General features: G+C 39.0%; 1 protein-coding gene across 1 annotated transcript in view; it reads left to right on the top strand.

Moving 5' to 3' along the window:
• cdh13 (cadherin 13, H-cadherin (heart)) overlaps window positions 1-27,050 on the top strand; it is a 303,246-nt gene that overhangs the window by 173,579 nt on the left and 102,617 nt on the right. The window contains exon 7 of the mRNA XM_056387676.1: window positions 19,394-19,572. Coding sequence (XP_056243651.1) covers window positions 19,394-19,572 — 179 coding nt within the window. The remainder of the gene's footprint in view (window positions 1-19,393; window positions 19,573-27,050) is intronic.

Raw genomic sequence — 27,050 nt, 5'->3', positions numbered from 1 at the left:
CTACCACTGGTATTGCATCAGTACAGCTGTTTCAAAAAAAGTGTCAAGTCAAACCAAGGCAGGAGAGCAGAGAAAACATTTTTTACTTATCTACTCTCGCAGTAGTTTTAAGGAGATGTAGATACAGTGAATAAAAAGAGCAAAAAGAGGAAAAAGGAACAACAACAACAAAAAAAAAAACTATATGTAGCTTTGGGCAATGTGTTCCAGCCAAAACAAAACAAAATGTATAAAAAATTCCATGGTCTGTACAATAATACAGCTTTTTAATGCCAATATTTATGTTGTAGGAAGGATTATGTGATGGAAATGTCTTGCTCCCTATTAGACCTCTGAGTTAAGCAGTTGTCCTTGTCTTTTACCAGTTTATCCTTTTCGTATCTTGAGGACAGTGTACAAGAACCCACTGTCCATGTGCACATCAATTTGATGTCCAGTAACACTCAATGACCCCTGTTCCTCGGTTTCACTCATGGATTACAGTAGAAAATGTGCACAATCCCATTTGCTGCAACACATACCCCCCGATCTCTGTGGGCTCTGTGGCTGTGCAGCATCCATCACCCATCACTGTCAGCCTGAGCCTCTCCAGGCTGGCTGCCCGTCCCTGTGACTTTCCCACAGCGCTGCCATTTAACTCCAGTTCTTTCTTGCCGTCACTGCAAAATCTCCTCAGCAATGTGTCGCAGTACATATGGCTCAAGTGTGGACTGTGAAAATGTAATACTGTGTTACACTGCCAGCAGTGTCTCCTCTCCAGCTAGTTATCTGATAGCAACATCTACAGTAATCAAGTAATATGCTTGGCTGCTAGCCTGTGTGTTGCTGTAACAAAACAGCCCACATTCACATCTAGGGTAAAAAATACATAAATGTCAGGAACATCATAATTCAGTTCTATACTTTAGATTTACATGCAGTCATATGATGATTACTCACTACCTGCAAAGTTGGGGCTGTTTTGTTTTGTGGTGTCACGTTGATTTAACTCTTCATTACTCAACACTTCATTAATCCTCAGGCAAGGTAAAGACAAGGATGTTCCACACTGTCGCTTCATTTTTCCACAGTGTGGCCTCCTTTTTTCCTCTAATGTTGACTTTTGCAAGTTGTTTGACTTTTATATTGCTTGTGTGTGTTTGTGCGTGTGTGTGTGTGTGTGTGTCCGTCACAGTGTGCAAGCATCTTTGATTGTTTGTGCTTTTTCTAGGTAATAAAAGTCCAGTTTCATAGTGTTACTTCATATTGCAACAATTGTAACAGAAACACTTGGCTAAAGTTAGAGAATATAACAGTTAACAAAGATGCAAACATTGATTAAAGGTCTGTTACAGGATCTGAACTCTCCAGCTTATTTGTGTGTTGTGCACTGTAGCAGCAACACCTTCACCGAGGTGGCAGGATCAAACTGCACACACTCACTGACTATAAAAACAGATGTTTAGGTTGATCACTGTCAGCTATCACCCCTTATGACGTGTGAATGTGGAAGTTATTTATTCTTAAATAGTAGTGTAAAACAGTTTTTGTCCAAACTTAACAGTATGGATGTGGAACAGCGTACTTCCTTGCGTTAATTAAACATGGTCTATTACCCTATATTACATAAAACATGAGGATTTGATGGAATATATTAAAGTGAAAATTGATAGCTCAGAGATCTTTGTTGTCCTTCGAAAGGAAATTTGATTTACAGTAGCGGGCACACAAGGGCATACAAACACAGTTTACAGACTGTATTGAAGAGATTGTTCATTTGCATTTATAATGACTGTATGAGTATGAGTCTTTCTCTCTCTACATGACCTGTATGTGTGGATTGTATTTGTGGGATGTCAAGAAACGTCTTTGTCTCTCCTGGTTTGACGTCCCTGTCCCATTAATCAGTGCTGACTGGCCTTCTCAGAGAAGTGGATTACACCAAGTTGCCTCATTCAGTTTTTATCTCCACCCAGAGGAAGAATGACTTCAAACCTGTAATGAAATTACAGTAAAGATGGTATTTCAGATTAGGTCTATTTCATCCTGTGTAGTAGTATTGCATTCCTGCCAGAGTAATGAAAAATCCTTCTGTGCATTTCTGCCAACTGTGAATACATATATATATATATATATATATATTATAATATATATCACTTTATTTATTGACTTTTCTTTTCATTGACATTGACGTAAACATTTGACGGACCCAGAGATTCAGTGCCTATGTAGATCAATATGGTTTCGTTGATTTGCATAGGAGGAGGCGGCAAGTTGTCTATTAAAACGGGACAAAGTTTGTTGAAAAACTTTTTTGTTTTAGAGTATTACCTTATTTCAGTGGCATTTTAGGACTATAGTTTAAAATGCAATACATTTTACTGGAGCTTATAGACATTTTTTAGTTAGAATCTTTTTTACATTCACTACAGTGTTATTGTGCTGGTTCAACTGCTTGTCCTCTGTGATGTATAGCATGTAATTCTTGGGGATACTTTCCTGGGTGTGCTATACAAGGTCAAGCTGTCTAATACATTAGCAAACAACTCCCTAGAAATGCAGCAAAAACAGAGCAGCATAGGTCTCTCTATGGAGTGCCATATTTTGCCATGTGTTGACTTCTAAGTCGTATATTCACTTCTGGTCCTACTTTGATCTGTCAGCTCCTGACATTCACCTCTTTATTTCAGTCCTGTGCTGTTTAGCACTGGGTGGATAGCAAACCTTGCACTGGGAATGTGTTGATTTTCAGTGGGATCAACAGCATTTTAGTGTTCACTTCAAAAATATGTCTTCAAAGAGCTTTAAGAATATGTGCCGTATATTCTTATAGAGCTGTTTGAGACAATATTTGATAATGCAACATATGTGTTTCATTTTCAAACGGACAAACAATATTATTCTTATATACACAATGTACTGTTAGTCAGTATTTTGATGATAATAGACCTCTGTTTGTCTTCTTTGATCATTGATGGAATCGAAGTTGTGTGAGAGCCCTGCTCTAAATAAACTGTTTCAAATGGAAATTGATTCAGCATGTCCCGCACACTTCAAAGACTCCTTTTTCCATCGCATTGTTCTTTTGTGATGCACAGGGATACATAAAGAACTCTGTAGCTGAGAGCAGTGCCTCAATTTGAAGAAATCCAAGCATCCATCAGAGCAATATGGTATGTCTTTGACAAGTTAAAGGTCGGACTGAAAGATTTCTGCCATGACTCATACCCTCCAGACGTCTTTTTGAACATTTGCCAACACATATTTCTTATTTTCTCAAAACAATATCCTACAAGGAATAGGTTTATTAAAATTGTCTTCAACCTTCTAACTTCTTTGGTTTAATGTAATTGTTTTGCCCCTTTTATATTTTAATGTACATTAAGATGTAGCAACAAAAAACCTACATGACTAATCAGCTGTCTCTGCAACACGTTCTCTGGACAGTATGAAATATGGCCAATACTAGTTAGAGCACTCTTTCTAACTGGCCAAGTATTGTTTGTGTGTTTGAAACAGATGTTATGGCGTTTACACATAGCCAGCCATCGAGCCAGAAACTGAGGTTGAGCTCTGTCTCTCATGCAGGTTAAGTAATTTAAACATTAAACTTTTGTTATTGTAATGTGGACATACACTTTAATACTGTAGTTCATGAACAGAAACCTGCTGACAGTCTTGATGGTCCTGCTCATTTATTCTTGTTTTATTAAAGTCATTTGACCTTCAGTGTGGAATGATGTGTGTGCAGAGTTTGACACCAGAAGGATGTTTTCACATTCATTTGCTGGAGGGTGAAACCTTATCTGTGCTCAGCCTAAATCTCAGTAAGATGTGCACGTACCAGGAGAATTTGTGACATCACTGCTAGTTTGGCAGCCAATCATAGAAACTTGAAAAGTCTAAAAAAAAAAAAATTTCTTTTCGGTGAAGTAGTGTGGATTTTTCAACAAAAGTGGATTTTTGTGTGGATTTTTCAACAAAAGAACAAGTAGTTATAATGTATTCTTAAGAATTTTTAACAAAGTTGTTATGGAAACAGCATTTCAGGACACAAATTATTATTCAAAGTGAGATATTTTTATGTCAAAAAATTTGTTTTCTACAAAATACCATCACTCATGGTGAAAAATATGCAAGAAAGAAAAAGGATGTAAATGGTACTTTTTTTTCTTTTCCTTTTGTTTGAAGTTGTATTACCTACCAAGTGCCCTTTGCATCTGATTCTGAATTGTGTGCAAAATAGCTTTTGTTTCAGGTTCTAGAAACCTTGCTTGCCGTTTTAACATGGAAGTGTAAAAAGCATTTTCTTTTTAATAGCCAGCTATGTCATCCTCCTGTCACTGTCAGAGTGCTGTCCTCCAACATCCTGTACTGCAGCAAGCTCAGTGACTACTGTGAATGGTCCTGATCATAACTCACCGAGTCAAGGACAAACAAATGACAATGGAGCACTAGCAATCTGATGTTTCTTCCCTGCAATTGTTCATGTAAGCACTCGAAAGAATAAGGAGGCAAATAGATTCAAGGACACACAACACATGGCCTGTGAATTTGAGTAATGTATTCCATATGAAGGGCATCATCAAGTTTTGATTGTTTTGATGTCATTGATTGTGTTGCTACAGGATATAAATCAAGAACCATGGGAGAACAAAATATCGTTCAAAGAGCCACTTAATTTATGACTTTGTCCTACTCTCACAAAGTCATGCATTGTGCCTCTCTCTGTTAAAGTTTACAGGTAATTAAAGTGGCTGATCTGTTGAGAGTGTACTTGTGTTTTGTCCATGTACTATTTTGTTCTTTTACAGTTTCATTTTGTTTTTGAATATCTGCCCTTCAACATTTGCTCTCTTCTCATGAATCGTTGGCGGCTGTGGAAAACTCTATTAAAGTTTATTACTTAGTTTTAATAAATACTGGGATCTCTGAGGGCGGTCAGATCCATGTAAAGTTTTCACTGAGATTTATATCAGTTGCTGACTTATATGTACATTACTGCTATCTCAGTACAACTTTATCATCCATCACATCAGACATTTTTACTCTGAGTAAGAAGAGGATTTGGGGTGAAAACAAACACTGGAAGATTCATGCTTCTTCCACTTGATTTCTCCACTCTGCACAGTACAGTATATTTCATGAATTGGACATGGTATTGGCATTATCTCACTGCTCCGCTGTTGGTGTCCTTTGCCTTATCATCCCCTGTAGAGCTGTAACCCTCTTATATAGAGTGGTGGTTCAATTGACAACATTATTCCCCCTTCATGCATAATCTGCTCTCTCCCCCTCTCTCTTTTTCTTTCACACACACACACACACACACACACAGAATACAGATATTACATTTTTGATACAACCCTTTATTTAACACTAGTGATATGTTGAATTATGTTCAAGAGTTAGAGTGCTTGAAATGTTGCATTGTTGTTGGCACCGTGCTGGTGGCGTAGGTTAGTCCGTCCACCACTTTGGCCCAGATTAAAATATCTCGACAACTGTGCTGATTGCCACGATATTTTGTACAGGTAGCCTATACACGGTCTCCACAGGGTCAAGCCTATTTTATTTGATGATCTCTCTGACTTTTCTTGTAGTTCCATCATCAGATCAAGAAATATCAGTTTGTCTAAGACCTTGGTTTAAGACCAAACAGAACAAATGCAGAAGAAATTCCTAGCTGCATTTCGTGTTCAGAAAATAAACAGTTAGCAAAGATTTACATTACAGGAGTCTTGGTAGCTGGTGGTGCTAGTAGCATGGTAAATATTATACATGTTAAACATCAGCATGTTTGCATTGTCACTGTGTTATCATGTTAGCATTCTGATGTTAGCATTTAGCTCAAAGCACTGCTGTGTCACCCAGCTCTACTAGCACCACCAGCTACCAAGACTCCTCATGTTCATGTTACAGTGACATGAACATGAGCTTTCGGCTCTTGTTTCAGACAGTGTATTTTTTTACCTCCCAAACCGGCAATGAAATTGAATTTACAGTATCTTAGCATTTTCTTCAGATAGAAAGTGAATTCAACTCTTCACACAATTAAGACAGGAATCTGCTTCATTCAGCAACTATTAGTAATTGCCAGTGTGTGTTAAAGGAATTTCTTAAGAATGGACCAACCCATAATTTAACAAAGAAGACCCCTCTTTGTACCTTTACAGTCGCTATTATTTACTCCAAGCCCTGCATCCTTCTCCCATCTTCTTCTCGTCCCTCTGCACCGCTGTACAGTAGCTAGCTGCTCTGCACTGATTGCCTCCTTTTCCTGGGTGAGATCAGATGAATGCCCACTAATGGGTTTTCAGTTTTATTCACTGAGCCCCTAGTACAGAATTAGAGGGATTTTCCGGGGGTAATTAATTAAAGTGTCCCTTTAAAGGGGAAGTATCTTTTGTCTTGATTTAGTGAGTGGAGTCATTAGATGGAACTTGGTGAATTTGTGAATCATACATTACCAGCTGAGTTACTGGGGCCGTTTTGAGAATTCTATAGGAGGTTATCATCCCTCGAGTCAAGTGACTGCATTGAGCATTATTATTAATCTTACATATCCAGAGGAGATGTGCAGTGATCTAATATGATTTATCTATACAGATATAACTTCCCATTCCACATTACAGTTTAAGGTGCAGGGAAGCAAAGCAGTCAGTAGGAAATGAAAAGTGAAAATTCGCACCTCCGGTGACACAGACCTGTCACATATTGTACTTTTGTTTGAGCTATGTACCGTACATGGAGATGTCTATGACTGCATTGTGTCTATATTTGTACCTGTTTTTTTTTCGCACCTGCTTGCATGCATGCAGGAATATATGCTTTTGTGGATCTGACACAGAGGTGCCACCGTGGGAAGAGTGAGTTGAACTGTCCATGTTCCTCCTCCCTGAGGTTACAGTTACTGTTCAGTATTCCCTGTCCGCTGGGAGCCAGCAGTGTCCTCTTACTGTTGCAGAACAATGGCTGCTGCACTCACAGTCCAGTCAGACTGACATCTGTCTTTATGCACAAACGCAAACACAAACAAATACGCTTATAATACACATTTGCATGAGAGAAAGATATCATCGGCTACATATACTCAGCGGTTGCCTTGTCTAATATACATATAGAGTAGCCACTGTAACTGGTACATTACTTTTAACAACATTACCAAGAATGATGAGAATGATGCAATTTAACAAAAAGGAAACAGGCAATTAATTCATTCCTTAGTTATTTGTTTTTATCTTTAAGTTTTACAATCTTGCCATTATGGATCTTAAAAGAAAGAGATGATGTACTGCATGTATTATTTCAGTCTTCTGCAAAGTCTTTTCTAAAGTTTTTCCTAAAGATACAGTGAATTGGACGAGAGATGACAGACCTAAGAATTAAGCCTAATTTAAAACCCTAATTAACTAGTCCAAACCCTTAATCTAACTTGCAATGTAAACCTATAATATGACAACAGGCAAATAGGAGGATGGCTTTATTTCACCTAATGCTGAGCCTTAATAACAAGTTGGGATCAAGTAAGTATGCAATGCCCAGTCCCTGTAGAGATGACCCTTTTAAATATAGAAATATAAGAAGTTATACCCACATTTACATACACATACACTTCTACCTGGTGCAGTATATGTAGACATAATCATAAATTATTTGATTTATAATTTCATTCATACTCCCAAATTTGTATGTATTCTGTACTTCAAAACGGTCTGTTTTACACATTGCTGTACCTGGGTGTGTGTGAACATAGTACGCTGGTGGTCACAGTGAATATCAATAGGTTATAAATATCTATCTAATTTAAGCCTGCTGGTTAAATCTACCTTGCTCACTTTTTTCTTTTTTCTTCTCTTCCTCTTCTCACTCCCTCTCACCCTCCGCTGAGAGTTGCGAGAGTCTGCTTCCTGTATCCGTTATTAAAAGCCCTCTGCAGAGTCGTTAATGCAAGTTCATGCATGTGTTTAGTGGAAACACTGGTCATCACATTGTGTTTGTATTAAAGTCGGGAGCTGGCTGTATTACATAATGGTTACTAAATAGATGGATGACCAATTAAAGGGAAAACCCAGCCAGTGCTCCTTGACATAGTTTCTCCAAGTCTCTGGAACTTTTGCTGGAGGCGTGAACACCATTAGATTTCACTTAGGTTGAAATCTGCTGCCTGTTAGGGCCATAGTATATGATTCACCTAAGTTTCATACTCCTCAAACCATATAATGACTTCTCATGCATCCTTAAGTATCTATTCATTATGTTTCTCCACTTATTTATTCGGATTTTTCCTTTAATTTGTCACCCCTATATACATATACAGTTTGGTCGCTCCTCTGTCCATATACAGTATGGTTTAATAAAAAGGATTACTGATGATTGGCTGACTTAATGGCATGATTTAAAACAGGACAAAGAAGCTATTTAGATTTAAGCTGACCAAAGGAAACGTGAAAATATAATGGATAAAAGCCAGAAGGTTTGGCTTATAGGGAGTGGGGGATGAAAGTATGAAATGCTTTACCTAAGCTCCATGAAATCATACGTCACTTTCTGCACATATACCATTGTCTGTAATCTGTCACTTAATAGTTGGAGTATTTCCTGCATAAAATCCTACATGAGAGGTTGTGATCTTTCATTCAAATTGCTCTCCAGGGTCTTGCATTTTAATGAATTGCCTTGAGCCTTCAGTCCATAGTCCTTAGTCTAGTTAAGATGGAAGTCTCACCTTACGATTCAACCTTGGCACAGAAACTCGCCCATAAAGCCAAGTGTGAGACGGGGGGGGGGGGCATACAGAAGTGTGAGGCATAGATTGCACACACTGAATACTTTTTTAGTTAGGAACATGAAATAGCCAATGGGAATGTGAATTTGTACCCTTCTTCTTGGCCAAGGCATGTTGGATAAGCATTTATAGAAAATGGACAGATGGGTTGTAAATTAGTGCAAATGAAGGTATAATTTGTGTTTTTCATGTACTGCCCATTCCATTCGAAAAATACAAGCTATTACTATTCAACCACCTGCTAACAATGAAGATGGTACATGCCATTTTCCCCCACCTGTCCCAGTAGAGACATCCTCTTCTCGTCCCGAGTCTCTGTCTGTCTGTGTGGACATTGGCTTTGTGGATCTAGTCAATGTTTCTTTATGGTAGCTTCAGCTGGCTAAGTGTTCTGAGCACGATCAGACATCATCTGCTGTCTAATTGTGCTCACACAGAGATGATTAATTAATCTTAGGAAAACGAAAGCAATATTCTGTCACTTCTGTGCCTCCTCAGATTAATGACTTGCTTTTTGAAATGATCTTCTGGGGGGGTTGGAGGGTGGGGGGTGGAGGGGCTTGCCTTGGCAGAACATTAAAAGCATGAAGCATTTGGACATGTCTGGTGGCATCACAGCCACAGGGTAATTAGATTTTCTTTAATGATGATGGGATCATGTGGTGTGGCTGCTGAAGTTTTCCCGTAATCAATACACCCTAGGTTGTTATTGAGTTTGCTGATTACTGTTGCAACTGTGTACTTTGCACAGCTGAGTCAACAGCTTTGGTGCATTCAGAAAATATCACATTGCATTAACCCTCAACCACCAACTTCCTGTCTCCATCTTTGTTTCTTTTCACCCTGAATGGCTGTCCATCCTGTTCCTCCGAGTTTTGTCTTCCCTTAACTTTCATCTCTTTGTACATTTTTACATCCTTTTCTTCTTTTTGTATCTCTCTCCTCACTACTTCATACATCAGTTGTTTGTCTCTTTTTTGCTAACTAATTTGGATTTTCAGTTTTTTTCCTCTTCTGGCTTGCCATTTTGCTCTTGTCTTAATTCCTTCCTTTTTCTTCCTGTCACATCGATTTGACTTTCTCTCGTCTCTCATCCGCTGTGCTCTGTTTGGGGTCATGAGAGGAGGTGGTTCATCTGGTCATTATGCTCTGTGGACTGTCTGCCAGCCTCAGGGCCTGACATTTGGCTCCACCATGGGACCTGTAGCATTCATTATGCCAGCGGGAGAGGAGGGACATGCAGATATGCAAATACAGGCGAGAGTGAAGTCAGCTACAGAGGGGAAAACCCTGATTAAAATCCCAAATTACATAGTTGTGTAGTATGTGCATGTGCACACATAATGCATCAGTAAGTGGGATAAATAATATACAGGACCTAGAAAAAAAAAAAGACAAGCTGAGATTAAAAAGACAAACTTTACATCTAATTTAATATTTCTTGGTGGTGTACTATTTTTATTATTTTCCTGATTTAAAACAGCATCATGGCTAAGTTATTGGGTTTTGCATTTTATACTGCTTCTATGTGAATGACAACTTCCCTTTTAAAATACAAAGCTCTGCAGCTCAGGTGGTATGATTGACACTAAATTGCCCAAAAGCATTGCATGTAGAGACAGTGCTTACCTCCAGTCCCGTGTGACTATGAATTGAGATAAGCCTGTTAAAATAATTAGTGGAGTAATGAATGACTGGTTAGCTTTAAGGTGTAGAAATGGAATTACTGGAGGCATTACTCTAGGCAAGGTGGAAACTCAGCACAAAACAAAAAATGCAAATGCCATATGTTTGGCCTGTGGCTGTTTATTCAACATTTATGTAAACCAAGAAGTAAAAAAACAAGTACAACAACAATTTTAATGCACTTTTTAAATGTTGTAAACAATTTCTGTTTGCATCATAAATCATTAGTATTATAGTAAACTATTTTGTACAAGTAGATAACTTCTGTGTTAAAATTAACAATGCTCACTGACATTCCCAGAGTTACTGTCTGGTGTTGTCAGTGCAGTTTCTGAAACAGTATGTGAGATGATAAATACATTTTCTGCTCACAAATATTTCCAGAGGTACATCCTTGTTTTCGCAAATATCAATACCAGTTCATTTTTCATGATCTGAACCATTTGAAGTTGTCCATAGAGGCACATAATTAATTCTGATGAAAATATAGCACATGGAGAAGTCTGGTGTTAGTTGCACTGTGTTGAGCTTTTGAGAAAGGGCTTTGCTGAGCATGTACATGCATGCAAAATGTATTTCTTTTTTTCAATATAATTTAATTTAATTTCTTTTTTAGGGGGGGTGGGGAATGGGGGTTGCAAGTACGTGGTGACCTGCTGTGACCCGCGCTTTGTCACCACGGTACCATAGCAGCATGCGCGGTGCAAATCGGGCAGTGAGTGGTACGTGTCAACAACGTTTGCACTTAATAAATTCATACTTTGTAATTTATTTTGCTCAGTCTTGTAATTCTGTTAGATGGTGAGCAGTTTAGTAGCTTATTTTCTTTAAAAAATTTCTGGGGGTGCTTACCCCCAGACCCCTTAGTGGGTCTGTGTTTTTCTCTGCTCAGGCATCCTTCTCACCTTTTTCACCCCTGACTGGTTTGCATGCCTGCATGTAGACTTTGACCCACTGACATGCATGCATACATATGAATATTATGAACTCATGTAATTAAAATACATTAATCCTGGAATATAGAAGCCAGCTGTTCATTGTGTTCATCTTGATTCTTCTCTTGCACATGCTCCTTTTTAACCTTTATTTATTCAGGGTAGTTCCACTGAGAGTCAGGGTCTCTTTTACAGGAACGCCCTGATTACATTCACACAGTTACACACATTCACACGTGGAAGCTGCTGGCCACTGACTAGCTCCACTGGAGCAGTTGGGGTTAAGGGCCTTGCTCAAGGGCCCCACAGTGATGTTGATGAGGGTTGAATGAGTGCTGCTCTTTTCACTTTTTATCCTGCCAGTTCTCCTCTAACCTTCAGGCCAACACTTCCCTTCTCCTGCTCGTTTTTCTCTTTGCAAAAGACTTAATACAATTCATTAATGTTTTTCAATTATCAAATTAAGATATGATTGCATTACCCGTCTTTGATTGTCATTGTGTTGACTGGAGTTGTTTGCCAGCTTCTTCTGTTCATGAGCTTGTGTTATTTATATTCTCATTAGCCAGTTATTTATATTCTCACCAGCAAATATGTCATTGGTATGCTGTAATGAAAGCAATAATTGTCCTTCTGTCAGTCATTTCATCTTGAAACTGTGCTCAAGCACAACCACTAACAGAAGTGTGTCTGCGTGTCCGTCTACAGTACAATATAGCATCATTTCTTCAATCCATAAACTCAGTTTGCGTATCGCTGTGATTTTCCTCCTCACAAGACTCATGTATTTTGTCCTTCTTTTCTTCATGGACTACATTGGGTTGTATCCAGCATAAACTGATTATTATCAGGCTTTTGCAAGTGGACCAGCTGTGGCCTCAGCAGACAGTGGCTGACAGGATAGAATGTAGAAACTGCATTGTGAAGGAGGCAGGAAAGGGCAGCTGGACTGTATTTCACTCCATTCACTTGACTTCCAGCTCAGGCCTCATTATCTCATATTTAGTTTTCGCGCAGCAGAGCTCCACAACAGCTTTTCACATCTCTGGCTTAAGCCACTGCTGTTCTGCATCTAAACTAATTTATTTAGAAACATTTTATGACTTGCTGAATGGTAAAACTTTTTGCAAAACAAAGGCTGATTCACTTCCTAGCTGTAAGTAAAGATTCACATTAATATTTATGTTGCAAAACGAAAAAAATATCAAGAATAAAATCAAGTTGCAAATTGATGTGGGCACAATGTGAAAAGATGTACATGCGTGGCTAACAGTGGACCAGAATTCACTATTTCCTGGGTAAAGGGGAGAGAATGACTTTATAGTAAACAGTTTTGACTCTACAGAATCAGAGTAAATTTCCTGTCCAGCCCTTTTACAGAATTGTCTGTTAAGAAATTTTTACCGAATTGTCTGTTAAGCAATTTTCACAGAATTTTCTTATATTGAATTTACCCGAGCCCCGCCTACAGCCCATAGAGCAAAGAGAAGGTCACCATAAGTCGCTGTCATGGTAAATAGTTAAAGCCACTGATGTGGGGTCAAGGTTTTAAGGAAATAAAAAACTCAAAGAATCAATTTATCTATATAAAAGAAGACATGTAGTGTATAATGGAATGCAGGGAAGGCACTACCATGGATGGATCTTTAGTTGTTATTTCAGGGTGTAATAAAAATTGTTCCCGAAAAAAGCCATTTCTCAGAATTTGTTTTACCATGTAGGGTTTCCCCCGCTGCGCATATGGAATTGAAAATGTCAAAAAAGACCAGTGTAAACTAATATACAGCCATGAGCACATAAAATAACTCTCCTCCTTAGAGCTGCCTGAAAACATTTACCACAGTCCACTGTTAGTCAGTTAACATTTCACATTGTTTTCCATATCATGGTAGTGTTGTGGTGGATTCCTTGACAAATGTTGAACATCTAGTAGATTCATTTTCTAAATAATCTCTCCTTCATAATAGTCTTTGTTATTATTTAAGTGGTGGTTACAGATACAGCAAAAATGTGTAGTGATTTCTAAGCCAATAAACAGTATAAACAACATCACATTTAAGTTCTACAACTGAAGTAATGATAGCAATCTTGTTAATGTTTTTTTAATCTGTTGAAATGGTAAACAGGTTTGCACATATTATTGTTAAATTCATAAAAAAAGTCATCATAAAAAGCTCTAAATTTAATGCCTTGACATAAAGGAACCAATGTTAGTTGAAAAAAACTATATATTAATTACTCATTGCCTAAGTTTTCTCATACTTTATGAGGTGCTACTGAATTTCAAACTATTTGGTGATAAGCAATCAAAAATAAACTAATAAAATATAATAATATTTAGTACTGACCCATTTTTGATCTACAGTGCTTTTAGACAGTGTTCTTCTCTTTTCTGGTTATTTATGATTGTGCAGTTACTATACAAGATCAATGAAACATCGTTTGACAGCGTCCGCACAAGCTTCATCATGAAATCATTCTCCCTGAAAATAAAAGGAAATTCAATACTAGTCAGCCTGTTTATACTGCATCTAAACATTGCGTTCATTTGTCCACATACTTTTTCTTTTCCTGTTTTTATTGCCAAATCTTGAGAATAAGCCACAGTATTTACTAAATATACAGAGTGTCAGCCTGTTCAACAGAAGACCCTCTGGAGATTGGTTTGGTACTGTCATGTTAGGATAGTGCAGAGGGAGGGCAGTGTGCCAGGCATACAAGTAACCAGGCAGGTAAGCAAGCAAACAGGCAAAGTCTAATGGAATAAATAAGCTGGCAAACAGGCGGTGAAAGTTCTGATACTGCCTTAAGAGATGACACATTCACATCAGTTTAATGGGCTAGGGGAATTTAGTGTTGACAGAGACAGACATAAATTACAAACATTAAGACAAGATGCACAAAAAATGTATCTTTTCCCAAACTTTCAATAAATCATGAAAATCAGATAAGAAACTGGCCTCGTGACTTTAGCCCTATGTAGCGTGATGCAACCCTACTACAACATGTACACAGCAAAAGATTGGAAAGTCTGAAAAGTAAAAGTCAGACAGTATAGAAGACTCATAACAGCAATTTTCAACTTCAAGTATGAAGTAATTTGATCTAAAGAAAAAGAAAAAAAAATCTTTAGAATCATCCCTTTGAAATGACAAGTTTCACAAAAGACACAGACGCAAGCAGACAGGCCGGCATGTAAGCACAGAGGAAAAGTGTAGTGGTAACAATAGGCAAGCAAACAGTGTAGACAGGCAGAGAACAATGCACCATTCAGTCAAATAGACAAAGCTGCTTCGCCCATATACCAGCGCTACTTTCACAATTATTGCCTTTATGCTTAATAGACATGACTGCATGTATTTGCAGCTGCAGAGGAAACAGAAATTGTACATTTGAGTGGGAATAAATAGCTATACAAACAATGCCAACCACGGAGAGAAGCACATGTTGCTTCTGTAACTCCTGCCTTGAATAGCTGTTTCATCACCAACACATCTTGAGGAAAAGTGCATTCATTTCTTCCTCTTTTGTTGACAAGCAAACATTATTTGGTCATTTTCTTTTATGTAAAAGTCCGTTCCTGTTTGTATTAACCACTGGCATCAGAGCTGGTCTTGGTTTTCATAAGCTTTTCCTGAGTATTAGAAAGAAAAATAGTCAGCCAGATTTTTGTGAAATGAGCTATTACACCGCAGCGCTATACAACCTTTTTTCTTGTGACAGTTTAAAGTCATCCAAACTGAAGTTGTGATTCTCATCACTGGTTGCATGCTATATATCTTATAGAGTATTCAGTAAGGATATAAATGAGCCCATCTGCAGGTGATCTGCTGCTAAAGAAATACAAATTTAAGCACAAGGCCATAAAGGGGAAAAGTAAGGTTAAATTATGTGAAAAATAATATTAGTTTTTGCATTGCTGGAATCACTTCTCTAACGACTGGAATTCATAAGTAAGTAAGAAACAATCAAAGTTAGAGTTTAGGAAAAAAACATCCAAAACAAACAAGAACGAAAAAAATAATACGAGTTAGAGTAATAAGAGTTTAACACTTAAAAATTGAGCTCATCTGCTTCATCTGGACTGGTCGGCTGTCGTTGGATCAGAGTTTACTGACAGTGCTGACAACAAGGAAACAACACCATTTTCCAACAGAACCCTGTCCACTTCAAACCAGAGAGGAAAGGAAGTTCCAAAAACCAGAAAACTGTCATTATAAATAATCAAAACCTTTCTAACTTTGACAGAAAACGTTCAGTCATTACAAGAAGTTAATTGAGAAAATAGGTTTTCAGGGCCTTTGTGTGCTGCAGTATTCATTGCTGCTGTCACTGAAGTGTTTTAATTGTCAATCTATTACTGAGGACAAACCAATCAAATTAGATTCCTGACACAATTTTACCATGCTGCAGTCCTCAGTGTCCTCTTCCTCCTCCCATATTTACATATATATATATATATATATATATATATATATATATATATATATATATATATATATATATATATATATATATATATATATATATATACACATACAAATTGTATTATCTCAAACACACAATTTTTAACATTTTTGTTACTGCTAAACTTTTAGTTGGCCCTCACCTTGTGATTTTGGGATTTTCTCTCTAGCATTTTCATGTACACTTACCTCTGGTACCTCCTCACTGCATTCCGCTTCTAATGAATATGTACTTGTTATTCATAATCATGTATCTCAGCAGTATTGGTAAGGGATAAGATGAATCATCTTTGAACTTCCTTTGATCTCATTCCCACCTGAGAATAGAACGGGTCAGCTCCTGGTCTTTTTCAGTCACTTGAGTCTGATTAATATAAATCCCATTTGAGGTTTTGAAATTTCCATTGTATGTGGTGAATAATTGAAACGGAAACTCCAATCACTAACACTCATGCAGATACACTGTGACACACACAGTCTGGGTGCACACACAGTAGACTCAAACACCTACCAGCATCATATTTACCCTTTTTTCTATCTTGTCTATGTGCTCTTCATCTTCATCTTTGCCTCATCTTGACTTTTCACCACGTGTCAATTCCCTGGTGGAACCCACAGATCTGCTGGCTCCCACTGATTTCCCTTGGTGTTTGAGAAAGATATAGGGGTTAGCTGTAGGCAACAACGCCGTGTCCCACCAGCCTGTGTGATGAAATCAATCCACAACGTGTATCTGTGTGCACTTTCTTTTTCGATGTCAATCATTGTGTCTTTTCATGTGTGAATTGTTGATGTTTTACGTCATAGACCTGCTTTTTCTCTCTTTTTTTTGACCAACTGTCACACATATGTACATCTCATAATCCAGTAAGTTGATAGGCATGCATCATACAGTGTTTACAGACTCTGTCTGCTGCCTCCAGCTTTATTGTATCACTTCTCTCTTCATCCAGTCTGAGCTGGTGTCATCCAGCAGTGCAGCAGATGGATCCCAATGATAGCGAAGTAATGTTCTGAATGCACAGTCCTGCGCATTCACGTCCGTCCCACCATATAACCATCCGATGCAGTTAAGATTGATTAAGTCTTGGCTTCTGCCAGAGGATGAAGCTGATAAGAGAGGGCAATGAGTCTTCACTGTGGCCACTCACATGATATAATTTTATGATTAAACACAACGGACGTTAGTGTTAGAGTTACACTCAGCCCCATTGTTCCATTACCGAAAGCTAGATTTTTATCATATAAGATGATTGATACTGATGACTGTTGTATTCTAGACTGAAAATGCTTATTGGTTACATGATCATCATTTGTGAGTGAGTGGAATTACGATATCTGATGAAGACAGTGAGGACTGAGATGGTCAGTTTGACTCTGATATCAGAAAAAACATGTAATATGATTGTGCTGCGTTCAGGAGACCTCAGTTTGCCAGCGAAATGAGAACATAATTCACTGAGATCTGTTCAAGATAACCAATTTAGTCATCGTTTTTAACTCTCTAATTTGGTGCCAGTTGGTGTGTCTGTGTGCAAAACTGTGTGTGTATGTGTGTGTGTGTGTGTGTGTGTGTGTGTGTGTGTGTGTGTGTGTGTGTATATACACGTGTGTTTGTGTGCGTGCTCACCGAGTCATCTCTAACTGTGTCGCTTTTGAGGTGTGAAGTGGAACAGAGTATAGGTAATGAAGGAGATGGGACTGTGTAATTATTCTGCAGAGGAAGGATTACTGGTTTACTTAACCATTAACGGTTCACCTTGAAGTGCAAATGGCAAGGGGATAAAACCCGCATCTCTTTGCCCCTCATTAGCTTCAACTGGACTTAAGACATTTGCTCCTAAGCTACTGTTATTTAATGTAGACTTTGCATATTTTCCTCTAGCCCTTTTGTGTCTTATTTGAGACGTTAGGCTAATGCACTGTGGCAAAGTACTGTCGGGTATTAAGAAGAAGCATGAAAAGAGATCGATGGTTATGAGCCATGCTATGCAGTGCTGGTATGTGGTACTTAGGAGAATGTTTTTTATGTGGGTCAAATAAGAATCACACAGGGTTTCCTGTCAGAAAAGATAAAACTTCAGTCAGTTTAATGATTTCAGAGAACAAAAGGACCAGCTTTATGTGAGGTAACTCAGTCAGGGTTTTGATAAAATAAATGCTTTGCGGGTGTTTTTGTCAGCTCTCATATTGTTAAAAAAAACTGAAAGCAGAAGTAGAATCACATCATCATCCGCATTGATTAGTTGTGTCATTTTAGAATTATAGGGTATTTCTGCAACCAAGATCTACTGATTATAGTTCTCCACTGTTTATAGTAAAAAAAAAAAAATCGCTTCGTATTCCACACCCACAAAATGATCAGTCCTACATTTTAGAGTGTGCCAGACATCCCCCACTCATCTGAAGTTTCCATCTGTGTCCCAAATACATCGTCTCATCAGAATGCAGTCACACATCTCTCTGAGAATGAGTCAAACTTAAAACTTAAACAAATTGAAGAGGTACTCAACTGATGATATTTTAACCAGAAGTGTCTGACTGCAAGGTAATAACAGCAAGAACGTGAGGCTCTGGATGGAGATCCAGTTTTATAAAACACTACTCGGAAGAAACTCAACCTAACAGTGTGTGTGTGTGTGAGTGTGTGTGTGTGTGTGTGTGAGTGTGTGTGTGTGTGTGTGTGTGTGTGTGTGTGTGTGTGTGTGTGTGTGTGTGTGTGTGAGTGTGAGTGTGTGTGTGTGTGTGTGTACGCCTTGGAAGCACACATCTGTGCATTTGCGTGTGAGTCCTTCTCAGTCAGTGCGACAAGAAGACAGAGATTGAGGGTTGAGGGTGTGTCAAGGATTGCCTCCTATTTCAGCTCAGGTGCAGCGGGCAGGATTTCCATTTTTGTTCCCATTACCAAATAAAATGCATCCTGCTGTTAGAGATGACATGAGTTAGAAATCACATTAATAGGAAAGACTAACTTTTTAAGTGGCTGTCTGGCAGCAGTAGTTTGAAATTGCACTTTTCAGACATCTGCTGACACGTGTGTTCTAATTTTAGAACACCACATACAATACATATTGTATCCAATACATAAGAAATATCATGTAGATGACAAGCTAATGCCATTGAGATGGGCTGAACAGACATAAAGAGAGTGTGCAAAATGAACCGTTAGCATGAACATATTCCTATAATTGGAATTTGGTGATTAGAATTTGAACTACTGGAAATCTTTGAAATTTGCATAGATTTAACAGGAGTGTGATAACTACCTGTCCAATGTGCTTCCGTTTCTGAGATTTAATCCAGAAGCTTTTTTCTATCATGTTTTGCTTACACAATACAAATGCAACTGTTAAGACATGTGATGGAACCTAACCTGTTTTACTGGTAATTTGATCCCAATGGTAGAAAAGCAACTCCTGCTCTGTATTCTATGCTTGTCTTTTATTCCTTTAAAAACTTTGATTTATTCTTGACACTGTCATATTGCTCCCTATGTCACTGAGTTCAGACTCAACCCTGTCCTTCACTGTCTTCTCCAGGAACCACAGTGATGAGAATGACGGCATTCGACGCAGACGACCCTGCCACAGATAATGCCGCGTTGCGCTACAACATTGTCAGGCAGTCACCAGACAAACCGTCCCCGAACATGTTCTACATCGATGCAGAAAAAGGCGACATTGTCACCGTCATCTCCCCCACGTTACTTGACAGAGAGGTGGGTAAACTTTGCAAACCTGTGTGTGTGTGTGTGTGTGTGTGTGTGTGTGTGTGTGTGTGTGTGTGTGTGTGTGTGTGTGTGTGTGTGTGTGTGTGTGTGTGTGTGTGTGTGTGTGTGTGTGTGTGTGTGTGTGTGTGTGTGTGTGTGTGTGTGTGTGTGTGTGTGTATCACTCTGCGCTGAGTGATGGTCTTTTTCCAAGTGAAACTAAGTTTTTTTTTTTTGGACATGTTCAAGCCTTACACTTGTCACTGGCATTTCTGGGATGCAGCTTGTTGTACATCCTCTTCTTCTCTACATGTGAGTGTGTATAAAGCGTGTATATACAGTATGAGTGTGTGTTGTATGCCACCTATACGTGTTTGTGTGTGCCTTTTGAGAATGAGTGTTGGTGCGTTCCAGCGAGCAGGCGCAGAAGTCAGATGAGCGTCTCTCCATTTCCCCGTCTAACCGGAGTGAGACAACGGGATGATTGCTTTTTCAGCAGGGTGACGAATGCCAGAACATCGATTGGGCTCGCTGGTGGAAGAGGAATATTAGCTGTTGTCAGACACTTAGCGCATAGTTTAATTGAGGTGATACACACTCATCCGCTGGCTCTGGTGGTGTCCAACAAGCCTGGCTGAAAACCTCCCATCCGGAACTGCTGGAACCATGGCAGCTAACCGCCCTGATGAGCCGCTCCCCGAGCTACAGTAAACTGTTTAATAGCGGCGTAATTGAAATGAGATGTAATCAATGCAGTGAGCACTGTTAGCGCTGGTTTTCTGAGGTGATTGAGAGACTGAAACATTTGAGAGATGTATGTATTTAGGTTGTTGTGGTTTCTCCTCTGTAACAGAAAAGTGAGACTTCTGAAGCTTATCACCTCCTGGGAATTTCAAAAGATTCTCTCCATGAAGAGCGGTCCTCCTCTTGTCTGCAGCCAGGATTTATTACAACCGCTCACAGGCTGGTGTTCGAATATGCAGTTGAATGCCTTTGAAATAGGCACACAGCCAAATTGTCAGCCTGTTTGTGGCCTCTATAAATCTCTTAAAAAAGCAGATTCTGCCTTTCACTTTATTCTCAGTAGGACATAAACTGCTGTTAGTTATTAGTAAGTCCTTCGGATTCTCAAAGACCTCAGACCCAAACTCAGTTGTCTCTATATGTCAGCAGAATCACATCGGAGTCATGCTTGATCATTTCACTTACACTGTTGATTTAATGAGCACCTTAGGTGGCGTCCACACTGGGTTTGATGGACACATTATTTTTCTCTGGGAGCTGAACAGGGCTGATTCCACACCACGCTCAGATTTTCATCCGTTTAGATGCACAGAGAGGAGACCATTTTTGCAATTATCTATGCGTGCAGGCTAGACTTTATGTAGTGCATGTTCCCGAAAAAAGACATTTTTTTTGTGGACATCAATTTATCCCACTCATTTGAGTTCTACAACAGCTCAAGGGACAAAAATATTCCTATCAAAATGTCTTCTTTGAATGATAATTAGGACTGCCCTTATTATGTTGTTAGCCCCTTTACCTCAAATGAAAGAACGAATAGAGCACTGTGGTGTTTAAAGCCGGGGTAGACACACATCTAGAAAAACAAAAACATCAGTATTTGAAAATCCAGTGGCCCTCCTGTAGCTCTCCTCTTATGGGCTTATGCACGTGCTTTATCCGCACATGCAACACAAGTAACACAACCACAGCCGTGAGCCTTTGGGTTTGCAGAAGACTAAACAACGTTCAACATAGCCACTCATCGCCTGCTTTCATGGTAAATATACCTACACAAACAACCACTGCAGCAAATTTAGATATTACAGGAAAATGAAGTTAGCAGCCTGTTACCTGTCCAGGAGAAGTACAGCCAGTTCTCTCCATATCCAGCTGAAGGGACAAACACACGCATCTGTGTATGTGGAAAAGCCAATTGGAACACTCTCTATCTCTGTTTCTGAAAAGATTTGTTAGTGTCCCGTCACAGAGAAAGTCTGTGACGGGACACAGAGCGAAGAGGAGGTACAGATGTCTAGTTTGTTCTCAGACCACTTGAATTACAATAAGCTGAAAGGTGATTACAAGATTTTTGCCCATTTATGCCAAAAAAAAAAAAAACAACTGTCTACTCCAGCTTGAAGTGTATTCTTTAATATTTCAGTCGGTGAGTCTGTGTGACAAGAAGTGTCACAGTCCATGAAATCTCTTTCATTTCAAATGCCATGTTTTTTTTTCCTTCTAAACAACAATGACTAATCCATGTCTGCGATACTAGCTGGCTTTGGTTTTAACATGATTGGAGATTTGGATACCTAAAAGCAGTACAAGCCTGAAGCACCATGTATGATTGTCCTTACGTTGTATCTACAAGGATCTATCTACCTCATCCTCACACTTCCATCATTGGAAAAATTAAAACATCCTCAGGGAGTTTAGCAGTACTCTACCCGCAGTGCAGCAACGATGTAAAAAGAAAAGAGACAGACTTCTTCAAAAGCACAGTCAGACAGCAGAGCCAGATGGAAGTGCAGAAGGCATAAGTTTTATACTGTCCTCCTCTAGGTCTGCGGAGATTTAAACTCAGCCTCTTCAGCACATTCTCAGAAATATAGCCCCTGCACGACACTCATCGATTCCACCCAGAGTGTAGTTTGAAGTTTGAAGTTTTTGAAGAAAGCATGTCCAGCATATGTGTGCAGTGTGTATGTGACAGGGAGAGTTTTACACACCAAAGCAAAGCAGAATCACATAGAGAAGAAGACAGGAAAGGCGAGAGATGGCCAAACTTTGCCAATCTGTTCTTCAAATTCCTCAGACATAATTCATGTGGAGCTCTTAGTGTATTTGAATAGACACCTCACCTGCCCGGGGGGAGGCAGAAAGCAATCCGGAGAAAATTGGAAAATCAATTTTGTCACATTGAAATCAGTTTGATTTTCCCTCTAGTGCTTTCTCTGAGGCGTAAAATCCTGTCTTGATATGCACATTTATTCCAGCGCTCTGTGTTTTTCTCCTCCCTTTACTTTAGACACATCTCTCGTCACTGTCTTATATTATTCTGACACACGACGCTGTTGGATCAATGGCAGGCTGTAATTTTTGACAGCTGATATTGCTGCCGGGTTGAGGCCATTTTCATAAGTCTGAAAGCATGGTGGAGTGTTCATATCTTTGACTGGATACACATGGAAATCGCCCTTAATCATCAGAATGCTGTTAGAAGAACTGTGTGTACTTCATAAAAATGGTCATCTAAACCTGATTTCTTTTAAGCTGAGGATGTGCAGAGTGCTAACACGTGCAAACACTTATGGCACACAGTGGAAATAGAATTATTTAACTCTTTGCACATGTATATGAATGCTAAATTGGATTAGAAAAGAGAATATAGGAGGCAAAGGGTTTCTAGTCTGTAACTTATTTTTTCTTATTACGTCGAACCAGGAATTAATTTGACTTGTTATGACAAATAGGAAATAAAGGTTGTTGAAATGTCTCGTCAATGTTAATTAGTATGTTCTAACATCATTGGCCTATGTGAAGGCAAACATGAGTGTTAGGGTTGAAGACATCCTTCTGCTGATCCTGCATACTAGAGAAAACATTATTCAAATATCTCAGCTGGCTGATTTATCAATCTCACCACAGTTTCCTCAGTCAACTCTGCTTTCATGCACCACCTCCCGTTGTCACAGCCCAACTACGCCACATCCTTTTCAGAGGCTTGTGAACTGATGGAGTGGAGATGTGAATCAGAAAAGAAGTGAGGAGAGCTGGAAGATGGAGGGTGGCAACCCGGGAAGGGGGTGGGGGCAGATTTCGCTTCAGTCTACAAAATAACAAGGCTCCTCTGAATGTGATCAGATCTACTCATGGGATTCATTTATAGTAAGCCACAGTTTATACAGTAACATGTAACGAGTCATGTATCTTCAAATGAACACATACAAAATGTGTTCTCTGGTTTTCTCATTCATATATTCAGATGTATAATGTCTTTTGAGACGTGATGAATACCTACCTATTAAAAGATGTGGTAAATTTCCCTTGATGCAGAGATGAGGAGGGGGTGTTCTGAGACGTAGTAACATACACTGTACACTAAATAAGAAAAATGGAAGGCTAGTGCAGAGGTTATTCGCTCCAGCTTAATGCAGAATATATTTGAAGTACAATGATAGAGTGATCACTTTTCCTAGACATGCACACAGACACAGGCATCTATCTGTTCTACACACACACACTCTCTCTCTCTCTCTCTCTCTCTCTCTTACACACACACACACACACACACACACACACACACACACACACACACACACACACACACACACCAATCATTCTAATCTATTTTAGAGTATGGAGTGTCCATGTGCAGGCAGGCTGTAACCAGAGAGGACAGACTGCTAATGGCAGTGTGACTTTCTGACTCTCTAATGCTCTCTGGCCAATCTGGGAACTGTCACTGGTAAGGATAGCCAATCGATGGACTCGGCCGACCCCTCCGTCCCCCTACATGTTCTACAAAGGTGAATTACATGGAGATAAAATTGATGTCTGTGTGTGTATATGTGTGTGTGCATGGTGGAAATGTGATGTTTATATTGAAGTAGAGAGAACTGCATGTTTCCTTATATTTTTGAGGTTTTTATTTATTTATTATTTATTTTTTTGTTCCATCTGTTGAGATCTGTTGTGACTGCCTGTTAAATCTTTTTTTTTCCATCAGACAGATAGCACATCTTAACAACCAACAGTACAACATTTTTTTTCTTTTTTCCTTTTTTTTTTTTTTTTAGAAAAATCATGTCACCATTAGAAAATGATTTGCCCGACAATGTGACAAAAGCACTTTTCTTGAGTCTGAGTCTCTCTGATAGTGTGCAGCCTGTTTTATTGTATACATTAAAAATAATCTGTGTTGACAGATCAGGTTATGTGCCTTGTTGAGGCAGACGCATCATCTGTCAGCAAATGATCTTTAGTTGTATCTTGTGCATTTTAAGGACTTACTTTCCATTATCTGCTCTGTTATGCTTAACTAGCGCAAATCCAAAAAGACAAGTGGATTGATAAATGTACACAACTATGCACATTATGCTTTCTGACGGTGTTGGTCTGAAAAGAAAGCTTATCCTGTCTAATGGCTTATTTGGCTCGATGGCCAGAGCGACAACAAGCCTGTGCGCTGTGATGAATGACAGCTGAAGCTTTGGCAGGTTACACTCTTCTGGAAAACTACATTCATTTTCTCTGCTTTCATTGTTGTAATTATCTCCTCCCTTTTATTGTTTTTTCACCCCCTCGCTGTGCACGCTCATCGCATTATTTGCTTGCTTTCTGTCTTTGTCTTCCTGCCTCAGTGTCTGTCTCTTTTTTGTTTCTGTCAGCCTCGCTCCCCTTCTCTGTCAACACTTCACTCTGGACATCCAATTACTTGCAGGTCATAGCATAGTGATTCCATTCAGAGCGGTGCCATTCAGTGCGGGCCTCAAACAGCCATTCAAATTACATCCTCGGCTGCCTACAGAGTTGCCGCTCTGCAAAATGTTGTTTTCAAACATTTCTGGGGCCACCACCTAATCTGATCCCCCAAACATAATTGAATGTCAGTCGTCACATAAAGATGCTTTCCTCTCTTCAATTAGCATCTCGCTTTCTCGTGTCACAGCAACGAGACAAAGCAGACAGAGAAATATTTACTCCTCCCTGGTAGAGGCCGGAGAGAGTTATTATATTATGTCATTTATATGCAAATAATATAGCACAGGGAACACATTGATAAGATTTCATTACAGTAGATCTGATGTTCACTTCAGTTCATAAACTCTCTTTCATTCCCCTATTATGATCTGGAGATTGGAAAGGTGCGAGTAGATGAGCTGGGTGGAGAGACATGCGGGCAAGAATGGACACAAGTATAGGTGCTCGGAGTGGATAAGGAGGAAAGAGGGATGGAAACACTGACCTGGTGTCAGTGAAAAATAGGTGCAGTACTGCCTGTGAGGTGGTCTGACACGAAGGATAAATGGTCAGAGTGAGAGAGTGAAGTGCCTGTTCGATATCTGCTTAGAGATGCAGCCTCCAGGAAGCAGCTCAGTGGAGAAGTGAGACTTCGGTGAGGTTCATCGGTGCAGAGACAGCGGCAGGATGGAGAACAATTTTTAGCAGCGGCATTGTGATTTTTTTTTTTCATTCATGGCAACAACAATGAAGCTAAGATGATACATATTCTCCTCCGCTGAATTGTTTTATATTTTTTCACCATATCTGTAGCCACGAGCTTCACAGTTGTGTGGAAGTAATTTAAAGATACAGAAATGTTTATTTCAGAGAACTGAGAGAATCAAGACCTACAGTATATAAGTAAACTCCAGCCAGTTTACATAAATAAACTGCAGCCAGTGTAGGCTACAAGTAGTGTGAAATATATTCATAGGTAGTGTTACCCTTCAAACATAGTCAATACAGAATGCTTTTTCTATGTTGCATCCTGTATGAAGTGGCTGCTATGAACTTTTATCTTGCTTTAAGTTGTATGTGCATGTAAAGAAGGGAGGGTGGCAGATACTTGATAGTTTTGCTGTTGATTAACAGTGTTTTTTTGAGACTGATTTTTTATATTTCTGTTTTAATTTAGCGTGTGTGTGTGTGTGTGTGTTTTGTTGGTCTCCAGTGTTCTCAATAGCTGAAATAATTCTCAGCAGCAGCAGCCAAACTTAATTCAGATTAATTATAAGTGGAGATCATCTAGAGGACTGGAAGGCTCAGAATAATAAATATTGCATTTTTCTGACTGTATAGGTGATTACAGTATGAAAGGATAGATGATTGTAGATTATAGTACATGTTTACATATAAGGTGCTTGACTCGCTCAGTTTTTTAATACTCAACTTGTGTGAGCACCTCTCTCCGGACATGTTTGCTATGGTTTTTTCCACAAACATTAAACTAGTCAAACTTAAACTAAAGCAGTTAAAAGTTCTTAACATCCCTTAAAACTTGTTTCAGACCTCAATTACTTTTCTGTAACATTTAACAATTGTGACTAAATAATAATTTATTGTATTTATGAATTTAATACTTGAAACTCAGCAAGCTTCATCTGTGTGTGGGTGGTTTGATTTAATAAAGGCTGTACCATACATTTGAATCTATTTGCATTTGAGTTGCTAAAGTTAAGTGTGAATGATTTTTATAGGAGTTAATTTCATGCACTTTGTTGGATGTGCAGTAAGAAAACAAAACCAGTTACAATCAGCTAACACTTCCTCACTAATAGATGATGACTTTAACCTAGAAAAGAAGTCCAGAAAAGAAGGTAAAACACTTGAGTACATTACCAAGAGATGCCATTTCTTGCCGTTACTGCAGTGTCTCCATATGTGATGGCCAGTAGCAAGAGTTGTAGCAGCCGTAATCAATACAGTGTAGTTCGTGTGAACCCAACCACCTCACGTTCTCTTGTTCCTCTCTGAAATG

Source organism: Seriola aureovittata, chromosome 10 (genome assembly GCF_021018895.1).
Source record: "Seriola aureovittata isolate HTS-2021-v1 ecotype China chromosome 10, ASM2101889v1, whole genome shotgun sequence".
NCBI lineage: Eukaryota > Metazoa > Chordata > Actinopteri > Carangiformes > Carangidae > Seriola > Seriola aureovittata.
The sequence above is the reverse complement of the archived record's forward strand: the minus strand, read 5'-3'. Positions and strand labels throughout refer to the sequence as shown.